This window comes from Argopecten irradians, chromosome 1 (genome assembly GCF_041381155.1).
Source record: "Argopecten irradians isolate NY chromosome 1, Ai_NY, whole genome shotgun sequence".
Lineage (NCBI taxonomy): Eukaryota > Metazoa > Mollusca > Bivalvia > Pectinida > Pectinidae > Argopecten > Argopecten irradians.
In genome coordinates, this window is record NC_091134.1 from 71,668,822 (window position 1) to 71,693,021 (window position 24,200).

Here is a 24,200-nt window from a genome sequence, read left to right on the forward strand (position 1 = left end):
AACACTTACGATACATTCTTTCCAGTGACTGACAAAACACGTGTTTGGTTTGTCACACGAGATAGGACACTGCTACAATGGGGATAATATGAACACCAGTGTCTTGGCAAACATTTGGAGGCATCGACAAAGGTAATAGTTGTTTGTAGTTACTGATGAAAAATGTCTTTATTATAGACTCCCCAAACAGTTAGTTAGTTCAAGAGTGTTACTTTGGTAAGTAATTGTTGTTTTCAAGCTTCCACTAACTCTGATTATCAACGCTCTTAGAAAGCTTGACTTGAGTGTAGTGTTTGTATATAGGAATGAAGAGTGCGTTGATGATGTGTTTACAAAAAACTCCCTTCTACAGATAAACACATTTAGAGCTTGCCACACTGTTATTGATATCGAACTGATGTCTAAAACAAACAACACAGAGTACACAAGGACACACTGACATACATTATCAATGAGATTGAATTTACTACTCTAAAAATTGTGGTCTTTGGAAAATTTTATACAACAGACTCCAATAGACACGTAATTCGGACGACTCATTCAAAATCGATAAAGATATGCTTGGAAGTACCAAATTATGTAAAATTGAACATATTGTGCACCTGTGATAGTGATTGCTCAAAGATGAAGAGCAATTTTGTTACAACCAACCTTTTGCATTATCTAATGTGTGGAGTGTAAAAATATTATTAGTTTTTGTAAAACATACACAGTAGGGGTGACTTTGTCAGTGCGAAATGAATATCTTAAATGTGTGTGAAGATAACAAGGGGCTTTACACCTTGATCTTATTCTTTGTATCGTTATATTATATATATACCATATAATATCTCCTTCCACGAATTTAAATGTCAACGAAATTGGAATATATCATAATCAACGAAAGATTAACCTAGCTAAAATAAATATTACTTATTGTGCATTGGAATGAATTAATTCTTATATCATCATGGTTGTCAAAATATAGAAGAAGACAATTTCAATTTCGATAGAAACGTGTTTTATTCATTGCTTCTTGTAGGAATATCGATAAAGCAATACGTTCAAGTAGTTCATAAAAGAAAACAATGGTAGTTTATAATGTAATTTAATCATCAACTCCTTGGCATTAATTATCACATTTTCACCGGTCGTCTAAAACCTTCCCAGCAAATGTCATCGCCAAGTCAGCAAATCTGTCTGATAAATAGTGGGTTTTTTTTAAAGATGAATGATCCGCCAATGAGTTTTGGTTGGCCACCATTACGTTTTGGTTGGCCACCATTACAGCCCGTCTTTTCACTTTTGTTATGAATGAGACACAGAGGAGGAGCCATTCTTAATTGTTTTATGTTCTGTGTTGCATCGTTTATTTCCTTAAAATTTGACTTTCCACAAAACTCGATCTGGAAATGTATGTCAACAGTTTAAATGTTTCAAGCGCTAACGTCGTTGTTTGAAAGCCTTGGTGACATTGGTTTTCGTCTACACATTCTTCATACCAACAATGGCATACAGTGTGTTTGACGTTTAATGGATAGAGAAAGCGTAATGACACTCGAACAATACACGGATCACATTGTGGCGCAGACCCGTAGTTCTCTGTTACAAGCAGTACTTCGTGTCCGGGGGATTCGTGGCGGTACCACAGAGAATATCACAACAGCGACTCCTAAAAAATAAGCATCAGTATCACACGATAGCAAATATTTCTACTACTATCAATCGATATCATATCATCTTCAACTGAATTAGAGCTACAAACATTGAAAGTAAGCAGCCGTGACTTATAATATTACACCATAGTTTGGATATAATGTTACTCATTTACCTCTACTTCTTTATTACATACACATGAGCAGCCTTCGCATCTTCCTTTAATCGCATTTGTAAAATACAACTAATCCTTTAACACATCGTAAATGAACTAGACATCAAAAAATAATCAGAATATTTCTACATATATATTTACCTATTGAATATGAAGCATAACAAAGGCGGGCTAAGTCACACTGGGAGACGACGTTGACCATACTGGATTTCGATGTTAGGTAAGTAATACTGGCTACTGTAAAGATCTAATATCCAAGCTATCAACTTGATTGATTTAAATATAATCCATGGAATCAGATGAATATCACATAAATAACAAATACCCGCACTACCATAATCACGCGCTCAATGTTCGGCGTGCTGGAGCTTTCCCGGAAATCACTTTCTGTATGGCTTGTTTGAATCGTAGTGACGAACTCGCCTTCCTCTGCCGTCCCTCGCGCGCGTTTTTAGCACGTCTACACTCCCGGAATAAGTCCTGGAACATGTCTGTAATGACGGACACTTGTGTCCAGTCCGCGGCTGACACTTCGTAAAATTTACACCCGATTTCGTCCGCTAACTCCATACCATGATTGACCGGAACCTGGCGATCGTGAAGTAAGTCCGATTTATTGCCCACCAGGATGCCACTGATGGCCGTGGAATGACGAACATTCTCTACTTGTCTTTTAATGTTGATAACTTCATCAAAACTCTCTTTGTCCGTGATAGAATACACAAAAACAAAACAGTCAGCCCATAAGGCGTACCCGTCCTTCCAGCCTTCTTCCATCTGTTAAAATAAAAGCAGGAATTAATTTTTCAGTACATGATGCTTCAATATCTGATAACGTAAGCCATGCTATACTGACTGAAGATTGAACCTGCGTCCAGAATCTACCATGGGTAACTGTGACCTAATTCTGTATTTGATGGTATATATAACAGAAGATCTTATATCATAATTTGTTAACTGCCATTTGAGTATGATTGAAACTGTTTTCTGTTCTTGGTTGTCATGCATATCTCGTTCGTTATGAACCAGGAACGTTAGAATGGCATTCAAAATCATCTTTTAAAAGAAGGGAGGCCCAAATACAATGACTAAGTAGACTGTAATTGATCCCATCCCTGATACAGTCACGTGTTGCTGTAAAGCAGGCTACAAGTAAGACAATTAAAGTGAACAGTCGGGCAAGGATATGTAAAGTCGGTAAAAATGGTGTGAATGTATCCAGTATAACTTCTTATGAAATGGAAAAATAAAATCTCTCGTCAAAATCTGTCTGCGTACGAAGAAATTAATTTAAAGTATGGAAATTCTAAAACGTCCTCCCGGCTCACTATGTCCGTGGTTACATTCCCACGCAGCCTCGCTTTCAATGCTTTCAACTTTTCTTTACTTTAATGGTCAGAACTGGGAAACTAAACAGAACTTGACCGTCGTATTAATATGTGAGAACTTTTGGAAGGCCAATGAACGCATTTAGACTGGTTTTCTTTGCCCGACTATTCACTTTAAATAAATCCTTACACAAAGAGGAGGAAGTCATCAGTAAAGGACGCTAGCTCTTGCGGAGCACATTATTATCCTAGTAATACTAATAACAAGATACTTTATTTTCCGAGGATATTTAAACCTGTTAAGTAAAGCTTATCTTCCACAGGGCCCTTTGTTAGTAAAAGTTATAAGTAAAAGACATTCAATAATATCACTAGAAGTACATGTACATGAAATAATAATCACTCTTTAGTAAATATTTATTTTCGTGAATCCTTTAAACATTAACACTTTAAATTTGACTATGTGGGCTCTGTATAATTTAAATTTGTTACTGCTTTCACTGGCTATAGAGTATTTATCCCATAGCTATGCATGTTTAACAATGGAAAAAACTATGTGATAAATTCCATAGCAGTTGGTTATCGTTATGTTTACTCACTCTAGTGTGTAAACACCTACGGCACCTCTGATTGGTCAATTCCAAGATCTCTTGATTCCGATTGGCTCTCAACTTCGGGCTTCTTTTCATAGCGCATTTTCTTTTAAATAGCATTGTATTTACTGTTTAACAGGTAGTTGCTTATTCAAAGTATCAAACAATAGAATATTGGCTCTCTAGTTAGGAACTATATTTTATGGCGGAAAGATATCACTACACAATGTATGGTTGTAAGTTTCCCTGAATGAAGACGAGGAAATGGTCACCATGGTATAAATATAGAGCTAAAGTTATGGGATAAATAAGTTCCCCAACGCGTGATTGTTGTTTATCATGTTTATCTAAACTCTCGTTAGTTAATTTTCAATTTTTCAAAAGACACTCGCTAAAGCTCGTGTCTTTTCAAAATTTGAAAACTAACTAACTCGAGTTTGATAAACATGATAAACAACAGTCACTTGTTGGGGAACCTCTATTTATTAGTATATCAGTCAGCGCCAAACTAAACATCGAAACAACCAAAGTTACCCTCAAGTATAATCCGGGTTCATACGCCTTTCATTCTCATATATGTTATTTATATATCTCATCTAGCCTTGTCAATTCCTGAGAATCTTGAGTAAGGATTTTGACCTTGTTAATTAAGTACGCAGAATGTCTCTTCCTGTCTATCTTGATGAGGACCAGAATGCAATCTACAAGTTCGTGGGCGAACGTCAGTTGTCATTCGACGGTCTACTGACAGGGTACAGCCGATCCGAACAATGAAATACTCTGCTAACCAATTCTGCTAAACTGGTATCGATAATATTATTTTTTCAAAGATAATATTATTTTTTCAAAGTATGACCATCCAGGTTGTAATTGCAGGTAAATTCACATAAATCATATGTTGCATTGATTGACAATACGTTAAAAACAACTACTGAAGACAACTCAGGTTTTCATTTGTCAAACCTATAAAACGTTTTGTTTGAATCAAACTTTTCAAAAGAACATACAAGTCATTACAGTTCTGAAGCGTTATATAACCGATCTTGATGAAATTTACTGTATTAGAAAGTTTCTATTTTGTCGATCTAACTTAATCATGGCTTGGATATTTCTACCCATTGTAATTCCAGAACTGACCCCCGAAAGATGTTTTGTAAGAGGTGTTCATACCTCTAGTACAATGTATGTTATCAACCTACTGGTAACGTACCTCTAGTGCAATGTATGTTATCAACCTACTAGTAACGTACCTCTAGTACAATGTATGTTATCAACCTACTAGTAACGTACCTCTAGTGCAATGTATGTTATCAACCTACTAGTAACGTACCTCTAGTACAATGTATGTTATCAACCTACTAGTAACGTACCTCTAGTACAATGTATGTTATCAACCTACTAGTAACGTACCTCTAGTGCAATGTATGTTATCAACCTACTAGTAACGTACCTCTAGTACAATGTATGTTATCAACCTACTAGTAACGTACCTCTAGTACAATGTATGTTATCAACCTACTAGTAACGTACCTCTAGTACAATGTATGTTATCAACCTACTGGTAACGTACCTCTAGTGCAATGTATGTTATCAACCTACTAGTAACGTACCTCTAGTACAATGTATGTTATCAACCTACTAGTAACGTACCTCTAGTACAATGTATGTTATCAACCTATTAGTAACGTACCTGGCCGGCTGTGTCCAGAATCTCCATCTTTACTTCATCGTCATCAAAGTTGGTCCGATATTTATAGATACTCTCTGAAACACAATATATAATTCATCATTAGAATATCAACGGATGCTCATAACAGCATTAGTAAAACAGGGGAAACTTGCAATATTAAACTTGCAAATAGTGTTACTTTCAAGATGGAAACTACTCAAACTCAACCCATTGAAACGTTGAAAATAAAACGAAAAAGTGGAAGAGCGAGATCTAATCTGGACATCAAACAAATCCTTTTAACGAATTGTTTTCTATATTGAGAACTATTTGACTTTCTTTGTATTAATACCAAATCTGATTTCTGATTGGTCGATTATTTTTATACCTCATTTAGAAATCATACAATAGCGAAAAAACACATGTAGACGTGTTTGTCTCGAACCAGACCTGTAGGATACAGATCGTACATTATATGTTTGAAGTGGAAATTATTTGTCTCTTTAAGCACGTTTTCCCCTGTCTGAGACAATGGATTTAGATTAAATTTAGCTATGCTTTGATGGGCGACCTAGTGTATGTTTATCGTCCATCCAACATTAAGACCTCTGACAGCTTCTATATCCAAATGTTTGATGATCGTCTACCGAAATAACTTGTAGTCCAGATATCGTTGTTTCCACTCCTTGATATTTGTTTGAATTTTTTATATTCTTCATTTCGTAAATACTATTATTGCTTTCGTTCTTTCTCCAACATTTAAAATGTTAGATAAATCAAACAATCGTGAAAAGGCAATTTTATTGAACTAGAGAGCCGTTTTTGTAATTAGCTTCCTGACAAATTACTTTGGCACTAAGTTTTATCAAAGTGTTAATGGTGACTAGTATCAGGTATCCAATATTTTCAACACCTGTGGAATCTAACATGTTCAAGAATGTCATATATTACACAATTATTTCCACAAAAAAATGTCTATAATGATTTTATTAAGGGAAAGCAACACCATAAATGTAGAAATGACTGCTCAGATATCACAATGACTATAAATAAAGGGAAAGCAACACAACATATGTAGAAAGGACTGCTCAAATATCACAATGAAAATAGATAAAGGGAAAGCAACACAACATATGTAGAAAGGACTCCTCAGATATCACAATGACTATAGATAAAGGGAAAGCAACACAACATATGTAGAAATGACTGCTCAGATATCACAATGACTGTAAATAAAGGGAAAGCAACACAACATATGTAGAAAGGACTGCTCAAATATCACAATGAAAATAGATACAGGGAAAGCAACACAACATATGTAGAAAGGACTCCTCAGATATCACAATGACTATAGATAAAGGGAAAGCAACACAACATATGTAGAAATGACTCCTCAGATATCACAATGACTGTAGATAAAGGGAAAGCAACACAACATATGTAGAAAGGACTGCTCAGATATCACAATGACTATAGATAAAGGGAAAGCAACATAACATATGTAGAAAGGACTCCTCAGATATCACAATGACTATAGATAAAGGGAAAGCAACACAACATATGTAGAAAGGACTCCTCAGATATCACAATGACTATAGATAAAGGGAAAGCAACACAACATATGTAGAAAGGACTCCTCAGATATCACAATGACTATAGATAAAGGGAAAGCAACACAACATATGTAGAAAGGACTTCTCAGATATCACAATGACTATAGATAAAGGGAAAGCAACACAACATATGTAGAAAGGACTGATCAGATATCACAATGACTATAGATAAAGGGAAAGCAACACAACATATGTAGAAAGGACTCCTCAGATATCACAATGACTATAAATAAAGGGAAAGCAACACAACATATGTAGAAAGGACTCCTCAGATATCACAATGACTATAGATAAAGGGAAAGCAACACAACATATGTAGAAAGGACTGCTCAGATATCACAATGACTGTAAATAAAGGGAAAGCAACACAACATATGTAGAAAGGACTCCTCAGATATCACAATGACTATAGATAAAGGGAAAGCAAACACAACATATGTAGAAAGGACTCCTCAGATATCACAATGACTATAGATAAAGGGAAAGCAACACAACATATGTAGAAAGGACTGCTCAGATATCACAATGACTGTAAATAAAGGGAAAGCAACACAACATATGTAGAAAGGACTCCTCAGATATCCCAATGACTGTAAATAAAGGGAAAGCAAAACAACATATGTAGAAAGGACTCCTCAGATATCCCAATGACTGTAAATAAAGGGAAAGCAAAACAACATATGTAGAAAGGACTCCTCAGATATCACAATGACTGTAGATAAAGGGAAAGCAACACCACATATGTAGAAAGGACTCCTCAGATATCCCAATGACTGTAAATAAAGGGAAAGCAAAACAACATATGTAGAAAGGACTCCTCAGATATCCCAATGACTGTAAATAAAGGGAAAGCAAAACAACATATGTAGAAAGGAATCCTCAGATATCACAATGACTAGATATATTATCTGTTGTCATACTTAATAATTACTGTTCCAAACACCCAACAAACTTACGGGCACAATATTTACATTGTTTTATTTTATACACTTATATTTTGTTCTCCATCGATGAAAAGAGCTTTTGAAATATAGGATCTTACATGAGTGTTCATGTCATGAATATGAGATTTTAGGAAACGAGTCTAAAAGTTTTTATCTTAGCAAGCATTGGCGAGCAAAAATTAAAACTTGAGAAGAGTTTCACAAAATCTCGTATGAAATGAACACAAATTTAAGATACTTTTTTTTATCAAATATCTACAAATACCTACAAAGCTAAGAATTTAACGTCAAAATGTATTTTGAAAATCCAGCAGAGACCGCCATTTTGCTCCACAGTCCTCGTAATCCTGACGTCACGTCATTTTTCCTGACGTCATTTTATTGTTTCTGTCGGACGTGACAATGAATTTTCAGCCAATGAAAATCGTTCCAGGTCATATTACACTAGTGGCATATGCAAAAATATTACACGGGCGAAAACATTGGATATCAGGCGGATTATGTGATAAGAAGGTATATTATATAAGATTAGGGTATGAAATACGCTTTGTTTTCGTAATTATTTTCATTTTAAACTTTTGACGTCTTTGATATATGTATACCGGCTATGTGTTCTGTTAAAACGATGTTTAGTAAAGAGTAATAAGTTCTTCGCGATTGCAGTTATATCTTTATTCAGTGTTACCTTTCATCCAAGCATGCACACTAAAATATCAGATATGATAACGAATATGGGTCAAGTGTTATTCGGGGGCAGATTGTGTGTACAGGTTATTGATGTAAACTTAGAAAGTAAAATTGGCATGTTGAAGTACTGCCAACTGTTTCTGCTGTCTAGTTTGACGGACAGCGATCGGAAGCTTCGACGCTGATGAGCGTCAGAATTATCAGTGAATGAGTAGAAATGAGAGAGCCGAGGAGCGTTATATGGCGGCTGACAGTTGTTATCGACTAGAATATGTCAGGTCGGGGTGTTTTCACCGCTCGGCTTATACCTCCTCATCAAGTCAGGATGCTGGTAAGGGTTTAATGGTATTTTCGTGTATGTTGTAAATTTAATAACCAATTAGCTACATCTTACTGGAACCCTAACCTTCAAATCGCTGATAGACGGAAAATCAGAAAGAAAACGAAAAAAAAATACCGAAAGGGAAGTTTGTTACATAAAGGAAATGGAATGACATACGAATGGTTCAGAAAACTAAATCTGAGGTACTTGTAGCATGCTTTTGATATTGCCCCAGAATATGAGGGCGTATATTCATTAATGGGACATACGTCCGATATTGAGGATAAAGGTTCAAACCTGCTAAAACACATTAGATATTCAATATAAAGTGACACTATAGTTACGTACGACTACCGGAGACATGCTCTGGTCCAGGATAAAGGTTTAGACCTGCTAATACACACTTACAAAAGATACACAATTTGCCTTTGTAATTCACCCTGGAAAACCTTGGATAAAGAAGGCCAAATCCTTAGTTTGGACACACCATTCATAATGATAAACCAAAGATGTCACGACATTTGACTAACGCAGAGCTATCGAACTAGTCATTTCTGATACAAATTAAAATGAGGTTCACTTCATAATCGTTCTAAATGCGTTTTTGGTGTCTGGATTAAATGTGGCATATTATAAAATAATTTTTGAGTAGGCTTATTAATTGATGTTAATCCTACTGTCTTGGACTATAATGATCATGAAGCATTTGGATGAAGCACATGAATGTTGAGTGGGCAATCTACGCATAATTTCATAACTTGGTTGGACATTGGGTTCTAGAATTTATAATTAGAGTTCGTTAAAGTACACATAAATGTTTAAAGTAGTAAAGTTGTCTATCCGACAAAAGAGCAAAACCTGTAATTGTTTCAATTTTAAAACAAATTGTGAAAGGTGCAAGTGATTTATATTATCATCCGAAAAGAAGCAGAACGCCGCGTATTTTATATATTGGCTCCACAACTGTTTGTCTTAGTGGGCGGTCGTGTGGAGCTTTTATACCGTGGACAAACAAAGACGAGGTTCATTGGTTAGGCTGTCGTTGACGTATTTCCATTTTTTTTTCTAAATAGTTTTTTTCAATGTTTGTTGTTAATTTTCATTTATCTTAGTGATAAAAGTTTTCTTGAAATCATGGCTTTGCATGTAAAAACTACATATTCACCAAATAAAATCTTTCGCTGTGGCGGCTGGAAATAACCCTTCTCTTTTCGGATACCATCTGAAGATCTTTGACGTGCACGATGTGTCTCGCAATTGACCCGGATTAACGTCCCTTTCGGTGGACAGTTTGTTCACCAGTCACCAATACATGCTCGTTATATAGACGGTGTTAAAAGCCATGTTAAGGTTACCGTAACTCTGTCTGTTAAGGTAAAGATCGACAGAGAAGATACAATCTGCAAATCTAGATCATTATGAGTTACAGGAACTGGTGTTGTTGCTTCGGTTACTGTCATATGAGGGAGACACGCTGACCTATACCGACAGCTGGCTACAGTTAACAACATCAACTAGGGCAAAGTTTGTAAACAATGCCCCTTTAATGAAAGATAACATTTGCTTTCTCTTGTACCATTCTACAAACAGCGTAGTCTGCATTTCACAATAATATACCCGATTGCAGTATCAATATAACTAAATATTATATTTGGATGGGGATTTGTCATGGATTGTACTTTTATAATCAGACAATTCAATGATCATTTCATACATCGCAATACAGATAAATGTCATGGTACTATCGTGTAGGAAAACTTGAACTCGCCATTAAAATTAAAATAAAAACAATGAAGAAACTGAAAGAAAACATGGTAAAAAGAACTAAAAACCAATGTTTGTAAAGACATTTTTCATCTCTTTTGCTTATGTTTTTCATCGCTCTGAAATTGTATATAAAACTGCTTTTATTTGAAAAAAGCGATTTTGTATTTTATCGTTCAACAAACTTAAATTTGTCAATCATTTAATTGTCACAGTTCTCAATTTTTTAAGTTTTCAAATCATTTAGCGCTGACAAACTTTTACATGCATTTCAGATATCGTCATGGAGTGAACAAACTGTTTAATTTTCTATTAACAACCGCGATAGTTTACGAACAGGATGGATTGACACGTTAAGTCAGAGTTAATCACATAAAACGTTCTCAAGATTTGGATTTTCATCATAACTTTATGTTATATACTTAAACACAATACGGATAGGGTTTACGTATGGTGTTTTAGATATCGCAGCTATAAAACCCTCAAGCAAACTCTGTGATATTTTAACTATAGGAGTGTTTCAAGGTTTTTTTCTTAAGGTCTTTTACACAATATTTTATAGATAAAGTGAAGCATGCTGTGATTATACGATATATAAATCCTATCCACGGATGGCAAGCATACACTGTCATAAAATGGCACAGGTCGTGCACGAGGTCTCCCCATGAGTTAAGGATATAATGTTCACTCCTCCTGTTGATTAGACGTGGAGCCCGCGTGTTGTTTGTTTAATACAACCGAGCTTTCTAAACATTGAAATAGATAGGTATATTCAAACTGATTCCTACCCCCTTCCGTCACCGCATCCTCCTCCCCAACTACAATCCTACCCACCCACTATGCAGTCTGCAACAGAATCCGCAAATCATCTCCACTTGCCGTATAACCGTTAGATATTTATATGTTAAGAATTATACTGTAATTATATATAAGTCTGTAATCGAAACATGACATGCACCCTCAGCATGTTTCTGCTCTAGCCCAGGGCTGGCTGTTTATCATACCTTCATTAACATATATACCACTCTCAATTCAGCAATCATGTCTAGTGAAGTGGGGAGAGGTTAAGCATATGGCGAATAAACTCCTTCTTTACTTAATTGAGTTGTTATCTTTTCGTCGACAAGGGAGTACCATCTCGGCAGGGGGAGATAAGTGTATTATTATCAGTCCATCTTTATCAAAGAAAAAAGATAACCACTCAATTTAAGGCTAGATCGCTGTTGATAACTGTCTCGGGCGGTGTCCCATTTATAGGAAGATACCGAAACACCCCTTAATTCCCCAAAATGATGTCAATGCCCGAATTGAGAGTATTTTGTTTTTGTAACAGGAATTAGGTATACTGTTCTTTGAATGCAAAAGATCATAATATTCTGACATTCGTCACAGATAGTTTGTCTTCGGATCAAAAAGATACGCATAAATGGAATGAATCACCCAAAAATGCAAGCATCGCTTTGAAAACTAGCGATAGATTATACAGCATAGATGGACATAAAACGATATTGTGGACTATCATTGAAAATGGGTGCTCTCTCACCGGATGTAGATTTAGATGAGAGATGATGTGTGTAAATATTAATACAAAGACAGTGGATGCCGAGTGTTATTACATTAGAGATTGACATGGTTTATGAGCTGAGCACATTGGTATGTAGCAAATAGAGAATCCAGATTCTGCGAGCGGAACAGGTTGTAGATTTAGATTAGTGATGTAGGTGATGTATTTATAGAGAAGGAATATGACGGATGTAGAATACGTAGCGCGAATAGTACAATGTGGAGGTGGCTGACGAATTGCTAGTCAGATATTATCAATCTTTGTAAGTGACGGAACAATGCCGACATAATGTAGACCCTTAACTAAGGTATAACTGAACAAAGTGTTGCAGTGGGTACAATGCCAAACTCGAAATGGTCAAACAGTTCTGAAAGTGAAATGAGGGTAATTTTTCTTTGGTGTTTTCGCCAACAAATCATTTCGTGGAAATAACAAGATCGATGGACACGGTCACAAGTGATTTATCTCTATTATCAAGGTGATACATTGCTGTATGACACTTTCTATTTGATCATCTAAATATCACGTCTCCTTATATATCACAGATAGATATTAAAGGAAACATAAATTGGACTGGTATAGACAGCAATCAAAGTTAATATATCAAATTACCAGGAAATTGTTGTCAGATGAAATGAAACGAAAATTGAAATATACCCACGAGGAGATAATTGAATCAATGCATTATGAGAACAATTTTAAATTCTATTATTCTCTATTCACCTGATTCGTATTTCATGGTTCTAATTTACGGAATAAAAATAGAGTAACTTCAATATACTTCATCATGGGTATTGAGTTTTCTTAAATTTTATCGAAACACACCATTAATGAACGAAAAAACAATTCAGATTAATGTTTCTGAAGTATTTACTGACTTTTAACGCCGAATCGCTCCCTGACATTCTGAGCAAGCTATGTCATGATACGACTTTGTATAAACCATTCCGTCATAAAAAGCCCATCAATATCAATCACATCACACCTGTTGATCCCGTTATCTCCCCCATCTACACCCTCGCACTTCCGACCCTCACCTTTGGCCCCTCCCTGTAGACTCCTCGACACATACCCAGCATGCACCTACACGTGGCGCACTGGTATGTTTAGTTTTCTATCTCCTGGTCGAGATGAAAAACACTTGGCCAATAAAACATTAAGCTAATAAAAACATTAAGCTAATAAAAGTACCACAAGCCGCCATTTTGGCAGCGCTGACACATTCTGTGGGTTTCGCCGAATTCAACAAATATTGTGTATAAACAAAAAGGATTGATAATTAAATCTACGGAATGACAAAACTTTCCTTTTTAGATGATGATGTCTATATAACATTTCTGGCTTATTAATGTTGCTATTGTCATTACTGTAATTTGCTCGAATATGTCAACAACATATAATTCACATATAGTAAACACTGTACCTGTAAGGGTTTAAAGAAATATCACCAAGGGAATTTAATCCACATAGAGATTAATTATTTATTCTTGTTTCGAAGAAACTTTATTTCCGATCTGCCTATCAGACTGTCCATAATCAAAATGTTATAATTTTGAAAGACCATCATGTGAAAGCTGGCATAACGTTGTCCAAGTCAAAACGTTTTATATTTGATCTGTTGACAACAGACGGGTAATTATAACGACCCTTTTGCCTCTGTAAATTTATTTGCATTAGGACTTGTTTCACCTTTCAATGTTTGGCGACTTTTGTTTTATGCTGATTTTATTTTTTTCTATTACAACTATGTGAAATTTAATCGCACCCGAGAAAAGTTTTATTACAATATCCGCCGTTACTAGGTCTATGTACATACAACATATTACAGGATGTGTACAAATCTGTACAGAAATGCCAACAGCTTTGTTATTTTTTCTTCTCAATTATTACGCCATAATTGGAATATGCACGATAGGAAAACATTCACACCTATCTGTAGCTCGTCTGTTTATGATAAATATTTGCATGGGTCGTTTGGAGAAACATGTATTACCTAAAGTTATAGAAATAGTCTAATCATCAGCATATCAGACAAAGTCAACTTGTATAGTGACTTTAATGCTGTGAGGCTGAAAAGGAATAGGAAATAAATATCTCAAGATGATAGGTAGGATTAATCCAATGAAAAGCATTCCAGAGCGAGATTCAAGTTGAGGATGAACTTTGAAGCACGTGCTTCCTGTAGCGGTGATAAGCACGCTGTTGGAGTATGGGGACGTGGATCAGGAAGCGATGATCCATGACTTCCATCCCAGCAGCAGAAGCCGGCCAGGTCACGCATCAGTAAACCCACGCGTTGCCGCTAACACCTCTATCTGTGTACGTTTATCAAGCGTTAAATAGCTCCTCTATAGTCTCGCCGGTTATAACACGATAAAATGGACCTGTTAAATATTATGAAGGATTTGGTAAAAGAGTACATTCTTTTAAACATTAAACTAATTCGACAACGTCGGCAAAATTCCAAGCGGTGGTGAAAGCTCATATATACAATTCTTTAAACTATTTACTAGAATGCAGTTTTGTTTATTTGCTATGTGTCAGAATTAACATTTCAACCGATAACCGCTCACAAATCACTCAAGACCATACGATACATACGAAAACTCCAATTGGAAGAAATGATTAAATAAAATCTAGAATGAAATCGCACTGTAATAAACCTACAAGATGAGGTAAGGAAACCACACATATAGTAATTTGTGCAACTTCATTACACTGTATCCTAGTGTAGCATTGAATACAGGTCCTCTCAAAGTATGAGGAAGCATTATACCATATGACTATACGTTTACATGATATACCATGTTATATATAATACATCACGGTGTGGAACTTTATTTGAGTTTTTAAGGTCCGTGTCTGCTGATATGGCTAGCCAACAAATTACTACTCTGGCGCAGTTTAACAAAAATAACCTGATCAATTGTAAGATTGTATGTCTCACTATTGGAGTGTAAGCTGGACAACATTCAACTTATGTGTTTTACATGGGAGACAGCATTCAGCTTATGTGTTTTACATGGGGGACAACATTCAGCTTATGTGTTTTACATGGGGGACAACATTCAGCTTATGTGTTTTACATGGGGGACAACATTCAGCTTATGTGTTTTACATGGGGGACAACATTCAGCTTATGTGTTTTACATGGGGACAACATTCAGCTTATGTGTTTTACATGGGGGACAACATTCAGCTTATGTGTTTTACATGGGGGACAGCATTCAGCATATGTGTTTTACATGGGGGACAACATTCAGCTTATGTGTTTTACATGGGGGACAACATTCAGCTTATGTGTTTTACATGGGGGACAACATTCAGCTTATGTGTTTAATGGGGGACAACATTCAGCTTATGTGTTTTACATGGGGACAACATTCAGCTTATGTGTTTTACATGGGGGACAACATTCAGCTTATGTGTTTTACATGGGGGACAACATTCAGCTTATGTGTTTTACATGGGGGACAACATTCAGCTTATGTGTTTTACATGGGGGACAACATTCAGCTTATGTGTTTTACATGGGGGACAGCATTCAGCATATGTGTTTTACATGGGGGACAACATTCAGCTTATGTGTTTTACATGGGGGACAGCATTCAGCTTATGTGTTTTACATGGGGGACAACATTCAACTTATGTGTTTTACATGGGGGACAACATTCAGCTTATGTGTTTTACATGGGGGACAACATTCAGCTTATGTGTTTTACATGGGGGACAACATTCAGCTTATGTGTTTTACATGGGGGACAACATTCAGCTTATGTGTTTTACATGGGGGACAGCATTCGGCTTATGTGTTTTACATGGGGGACAACATTCAGCTTATGTGTTTTACATGGGGGACAACATTCAGCTTATGTGTTTTACATGGGGGACAACATTCAGCTTATGTGTTTTACATGGGGGACAGCATTCGGCTTATGTGTTTTACATGGGGGACAACATTCAGCTTATGTGTTTTACATGGGGGACAACATTCAGCTTATGTGTTTTACATGGGGGACAACATTCAGCTTATGTGTTTTACATGGGGGACAACATTCAGCTTATGTGTTTTACATGGGGGACAACATTCAACTTATGTGTTTTACATGGGGGACAACATTCAACTTATGTGTTTTACATGGGAGACAGCATTCAGCTTATGTGTTTTACATGGGGGACAGCATTCGGCTTATGTGTTTTACATGGGGGACAACATTCAGCTTATGTGTATTGTACATGTTACATGAATTGTAACAGACGATTTTGTCATTATAAGCTCATATTTTTAGTAAAATACAAATTGCTACAGGAGTTGCTCATTATCTTTTAGATTCTAAAATCCTTATGGCAACTTGTCATTTCTGAAATGGAAATCAGACGTATAATACTCCTGGATTGTGCTTTCTCACTTTCATAATGTCTTTACATTAAGTGGAATTTAATTTAGATTACAAGAATTATAGTTCTCCTTTTAAAGTGATACGCTAAAGATATTCAATCTTTGTCTAATCCTGGTCCATCTAACCCATATCCTGTTATTGAACACAAAACACGTTTGCAGCAATACATATGTACACATCCATGGCGTCACTGTAAGACGTCGGGTGTTTTACTTGAACAACACTGCTCATCTACCGGGTTATTTAAATGTCTAATCAATATTGCTATTTGTTCAGCTAAGTCACTCGACCTACTGACATAGTTGTAACAAAGTGAAGATGGCATTAAAGGATCTGGATATAAAATGTAATATTTCCCCAGCAAAGAAATCTCTTAGGGCAAAATCAATCTCCGTTATTTATCAAAAACATTATCGCTTCTAACACCTCAGAACATGGCGACATGAATTAGGCAGGTAACATTTTTGCGATGAATAATTGAATAATTGAAGAATATAAACTTTGGCCCTTGTATTCTTTATTAAATACTATCTTTACTTTCACGTATTTTTTCTGTTTAAACTTGTGCAAGAATTAGGGATGTTTAGCACTTCCTCGTCCAAAAATTAATTTATCATCGATGACATTGGATGACAGACTAAGCCTATAGATCTCTTTGTATCACTAGTGGTGCTACCTATCATATCCAAACTTAATCCAACGCCGAAATATCAACTGAGAGTTACCCCCGCAGAGTGGGTACTTCTGTCGGTAAATAACAGGGCCAATGGGTTCACTTTCCTCAGGCGGTATTCTGGTGTTCATTCCTTTGTATGACATTTTACATTTGTTACACCGATATCAACAGCCTGTGTGAGAGCAGTCTGGAATAAACATTGCTCTTATTTCACAGAACAATAGCAGTAAGGGCAAAAAAGTCCCCTACGATATAAGTTCATTACCATGGAAATTAAAGAGTTACATAATAGTTTGCCAAAAACCGTAACGAGGATGGAAAACCTTTACAAGGAATGCTAATGACGTATGACTGTATTTTACAAGTCTGTATAGCTCGTAATAGGTCGATGGAAATGTTCAATGTTCAACATGATTTATTACTTCAAAAATCGGAGAATTAAGATCAGAGATTTTAGAAAAACTGCAAAACTTTTTACATATCACTGAGTGTACCAATAACTGATATATACTACCGCATTTAGTCACAATCACAAATAAGAAGGTGGACGGACAGAATGAGCGATGTTAGTCCTTGTATCTGTAATCAGTGCTAATGCTTTACAGTTAAACATGCCGATACGATACGATTCAATGCTGTCCTATTGCTATTTCGTCTAAATCCTTTTAGACCTATTCGGAGTTCAGATAGGATTGTTAAATCTTTCCCCTTCAAACGTGTGGATAACATTTTAGTGATACTAGAATTGATATCGTCTTTAAAACCAATTTAATTGATTACCGGTATGTCTGATACAAGTAACTTAAAAGGGAAACTAATCCTTTAGTGGCTAGTCGTAACATTCTGTTTAAGGTCACTCTGAGGTCAGCTGCTGTGACCTTATCCATATAGGTGGTATTTTACGTAAAGTTCACCCAACGGCAATGACTATACATCAATGTTCTGATGGTGGACAAATTAATATTTATGAATTTATGAGAGAATGAAAAATATAAGCTCTATTAAAATAGTTCAAAATCGCAAAAATAAATTACCTCCAAAGCAAACGCCCTCTAAATTTATCTGAGAAACATTGAGAGATAATTGACTGAAAGCTAGATAGGGAATTCCGAAATTACAATTTTTTTCGGTATGAGTTAAAATCGCGCCTTTTCCCGTGTAAATAACGGGTTAAACAATATCACTAGTGATATAAATCACTAGTGATATAAAGACATTATCACTCAGTAATGAGTGTGAGTGAAGTGAAACTTGATGGGATGTTCATCCAAATGTCGATATAATAAACAGTTTAAGTGATTATGTGTATAATATAAAATGACAAAAAAACATTATAACTTTTAAAATCATACACTACATCTTCAATCATTTAGTTCTTCATCAAAGCTAAGGACCGAAACTATGTCACGAGATGTTATATTATTAGTCGATCTGGACTTTTTCTGTTTCAGCTGTGGTCGTTCTGAAATAACCTTGTGATATGTAACCGACATCAAATACTACTAATCCATCGACCGACACGGAGTTAATACAATCTTCATTACTTCTAGTATACATGTTTAAGTTAGAATCTAAGATATCTGAGAGACTGTGCTTTCGACTTATCAAATAAAACACTGTTTTCTCTAACAACACACCTAGGATAAATACTTGTCTTTCGCTGTGTTCTGCTACCAGTCGGGAACTGGGACAGTATTTGGTAATAAATAAAATGCATAGGCACTATGACGCTTTATATATGTGTGTGTGTGTGTATGTGTGCACAATATTTAACATCGTATTCTTAAGATATTTTTTCCTTTTTGATTTTTATCACTTTTATAGGCATTTTACTTCACAGCGGCCGTTCTATTGTTGTTTTTTTTTTCGAAATTTATTTTTTTAAATACAGAATGTATTTATAATTTCTATAACAGATTATCTACCTTATTATCATTGCCTTTGATAACTATTATTTCACTGGTTATAAGTCATGTCCATGATTCATTTTAATAACTAACACCAGGCATTGTCTCTTGTTTAGTGTGGATGTTATTGTTGTATATATATCACCGTTATTGATGTGTCTAAGTATATTGTTGTACTGATATCACCGTTACTGATTTGTATAAGTATATTGTTGTACAGATATCACCGTTACTGATGTATCTAAGTATATTGTTGTATAGATATCACCATTACTGATGCGTCTAAGTATATTGTTGTACAGATATCACCGTTACTGATTTGTATAAGTATATTGTTGTACAGATATCACCGTTACTGATGTATCTAAGTATATTGTTGTACAGATATCACCGTTGCTGATGTGTCTAAGTATATTGTTGTACAGATATCACCGTTACTGATGTGTATAAGTATATTGTTGTACAGATATCACATTACTGATGTGTCTAAGTATATTGTTGTATATATATCACCGTTATTGATGTGTCTAAGTACATTGTAATACAGATATCACCGTTACTGATATGTCTAAGTATATTGTTGTATAGATATCACCATTACTGATGCGTCTAAGTATATTGTTGTACAGATATCGCCATTACTGATGTGTATAAGTATATTGTGTACATATATCACCATTACTGATGTGTCTAAGTATATTGTTGTACAGATATCACCGTTACTGATGTGTCTAAGTATATTGTTGTACTAATATCACCGTTACTGATGTGTCTAAGTATATTGTTGTACAGATATCACCGTTACTGATGTGTCTAAGTATATTGTTGTACATATATCACCGTTACTGATGTGTCTAAGTATATTGTTGTACTAATATTACCGTTACTGATGTGTCTAAGTATATTGTTGTACATATATCACCGTTACTGATGTGTCTAAGTATATTGTTGTACATATATCACCGTTACTGATGTGTCTAAGTATATTGTTGTACATATATCACCGTTATGATGTGTCTAAGTATATTGTTGTACTAATATTACCGTTACTGATGTGTCTAAGTATATTGTTGTACATATATCACCGTTACTGATGTGTCTAAGTATATTGTTGTACATATATCACCGTTACTGATGTGTCTAAGTATATTGTTGTACTAATATCACCGTTACTGATGTGTCTAAGTATATTGTTGTACAGATATCACCGTTACTGATGTGTATAAGTATATTGTTGTACATATATCACCGTTACTGATGTGTCTAAGTATATTGTTGTACAGATATCACCGTTACTGATGTGTCTAAGTATATTGTTGTACAGATATCACCGTTACTGATGTGTCTAAGTATATTGTTGTACATATATCACCGTTACTGATGTGTCTAAGTATATTGTTGTACTGATATCACCGTTACTGATGTGTCTAAGTATATTGTTGTATAATATCACCGTTACTGATGTGTCTAAGTATATTGTTGTATAGATATCACCGTTACTGATGTGTCTAAGTATATTGTTGTACAGATATCACCGTTACTGATGTGTTCTAAGTATATTGTTGTATAGATATCACCGTTACTGATGTGTCTAAGTATATTGTTGTATATATATCACCGTTACTGATGTGTCTAAGTATATTGTTGTATATATATCACCGTTACTGATGTGTCTAAGTATATTGTTGTATATATATCACCGTTACTGATGTGTCTAAGTATATTGTTGTATAATATCACCGTTACTGATGTGTTAAGTATATTGTTGTATATATCACCGTTACTGATGTGTCTAAGTATATTGTTGTAAGATATCACCGTTACTGATGTGTCTAAGTATATTGTTGTATATATATCACCGTTACTGATGTGTCTAAGTATATTTGTTATAGATATCACCGTTACTGATGTGTCTAAGTATATTGTTGTATATATATCACCGTTACTGATGTGTCTAAGTATATATTGTTGTACTAGATATCACCGTTACTGATGTGTCTAAGTATATTGTTGTACATATATCACCGTTACTGATGTGTCTAAGTATATTGTTGTACAGATATCACCGTTACTGATGTGTCTAAGTATATTGTTGTATATATATCACCGTTACTGATGTGTCTAAGTATATTGTTGTACAGATATCACCGTTACTGATGTGTCTAAGTATATTGTTGTACTAATATCACCGTTACTGATGTGTCTAAGTATATTGTTGTATAATATCACCGTTACTGATGTGTCTAAGTATATTGTTGTACTAATATCACCGTACTGATGTGTCTAAGTATATTGTTGTACAATATCACCGTTACTGATGTGTCTAAGTATATTGTTGTATAATATCACCGTTACTGATGTGTCTAAGTATATTGTTGTAAATATCACCGTTACTGATGTGTCTAAGTATATTGTTGTACACCGTTACTGATGTGTCTAAGTATATTGTTGTACTAATATCACCGTTACTGATGTGTCTAAGTATATTGTTGTAATACGTATAGTTAAGTATATTTTATATCACCGTTACTGATGTGTCTAAGTATATTGTTGTACAATATCACCGTTACTGATGTGTCTAAGTATATTGTTGTACGATATACCGTTACTGATGTGTCTAAGTATATTGTTGTACAATATCACCGTTACTGATGTGTCTAAGATATATTGTTGTATATATATCACCGTTACTGATGTGTCTAATAATTTGTAATATCAGTTATGAGTTAGTATTTGTTGTACAGATATCACCGTTACTGATGTGTCTAAGTATATTGTTGTAAAATTCGTTACTTATGTGTCTAAGTATATTGTGTACAGATATCACCGTTACTGATGTGTCTAAGTATATTGTTGTACATATATCACCGTTACTGATGTGTCTAGTATATTGTTGTACAGATATCACCGTTACTGATGTGTTTAAGTATATTGTTGTACAGATATCACCGTTACTGATGTGTCTAAGTAATTGTTGTACAGATTCACCGTTACTGATGTGTTAAGTATATTGTTGTACAGATATCACCGTTACTGATGTGTTAAGTATATTGTTGTATATATATCACCGTTACTGATGTGTTAAGTATATTGTTGTACAGATATCACCGTTAACTGATGTGTCATAGTAAATTGTTGTACAATATCACCGTTACTGATGTGTCTAAGTATATTGTTGTACTATATCACCGTTACTGATGTGTTAAGTATATTTTGATTATATCACCGTTACTGATATGTCTAAGTTGTTGTACAAATATCATCGTAACTGATGTGTCTAAGTATATTGTTGTACTGATATTACCGTTACTGATGTGTATAAGTATATTGTTGTACTAATATCACCGTTACTGATGCGTCTAAGTATATTGTTGTACAAATATCACCGTAACTGATGTGTCTAAGTATATTGTTGTACTGATATTACCGTTACTGATGTGTCTAAGTATATTGTTGTACAGATATTACCATTACTGATGTGTCTAAGTATGTTGTTGTATATATATCACCGTTACTGATGTGTCTAAATATATTGTTGTACTGATATCACCGTTACTGATTTGTATAAGTATATTGTTGTACAGATATCCCCGTTACTGATGTGTCTAAGTATATTGTTGTACAGACATCATCGTTACTTATGTGTCTAAGTATATTGTCGTACAGATATCACCATTACTGATATGTCTAAGTATATTGTTGTACATATATCACCGTTACTGATGTGTCATAGTAAATTGTTGTACAGATATCACCGTTACTGATGTGTTTAAGTATATTGTTGTACAGATATCACCGTTACTGATGTGTCATAGTAAATTGTTGTACAGATGTCACCGTTACTGATGTGTTTAAGTATATTGTTGTACAGATATCACCGTTACTGATGTGTTTAAGTATATTGTTGTATATATATCACCGTTACTGATGTGTTTAAGTATATTGTTGTACAGATATCACCGTTACTGATGTGTCATAGTAAATTGTTGTACAGATATATCACCGTTACTGATGTGTTTAAGTATATTGTTGTACAGATATCACCGTTACTGATGTGTTTAAGTATATTGTTGTATATATATCAACGTTACTGATGTGTCTAAGTATAATGTTGTACATATATCACCGTTACTGATATGTCTAAGTATATTGTTGTATAGATATCACCGTTACTGATGTGTATAAGTATATTGTTGTACTAATATCACCGTTACTGATGTGTCTAAGTATATTGTTGTACAGATATCACCGTTACTGATGTGTCATAGTATATTGTTGTACTAATATTACCGTTTCTGATGTGTCTAAGTATATTGTTGTACAGATATCACCGTTACTGATATGTCTAAGTATAATGTTGTACATATATCACCGTTACTGATATGTCTAAGTATATTGTTGTATAGATATCACCGTTACTGATGTGTCTAAGTATATTGTTGTACTAATATCACCGTTACTGATGCGTCTAAGTATATTGTTGTACAAATATCACCGTAACTGATGTGTCTAAGTATATTGTTGTACTGATATTACCGTTACTGATGTGTATAAGTATATTGTTGTACTAATATCACCGTTACTGATGCGTCTAAGTATATTGTTGTACAAATATCACCGTAACTGATGTGTCTAAGTATATTGTTGTACTGATATTACCGTTACTGATGTGTCTAAGTATATTGTTGTACAGATATTACCATTACTGATGTGTCTAAGTATAATGTTGTATATATATCACCGTTACTGATGTGTCTAAGTTTATTGTTGTACAGATATCACCGTTAAAGATATGTCTAATATATTATTGTACAGATATCCCCGTTACTGATGTGTCTAAGTATATTGTTGTACATCTATCACCAGTACTGACGTGTCTAAGTATATTGTTGTACATATATCACAATTACTGATATGTCTAAG

The 24,200-nt window shown here is 34.8% G+C and overlaps 1 protein-coding gene across 1 annotated transcript in view; it reads right to left on the reverse strand.

The window, feature by feature from the left end:
- Positions 1-983: 983 nt before the first annotated feature.
- LOC138307433 (ras-related and estrogen-regulated growth inhibitor-like) overlaps positions 984-24,200 on the reverse strand; it is a 37,250-nt gene continuing 14,033 nt past the window's right edge. The window contains exons 3-5 of the mRNA XM_069248185.1: positions 5,422-5,495; positions 1,952-2,587; positions 984-1,651 (exon numbers count right to left, since the gene is read on the reverse strand). Of these exons, the coding sequence (XP_069104286.1) occupies positions 2,150-2,587; positions 5,422-5,495 (512 nt within the window). The 3' untranslated portion in view covers positions 984-1,651; positions 1,952-2,149. The remainder of the gene's footprint in view (positions 1,652-1,951; positions 2,588-5,421; positions 5,496-24,200) is intronic.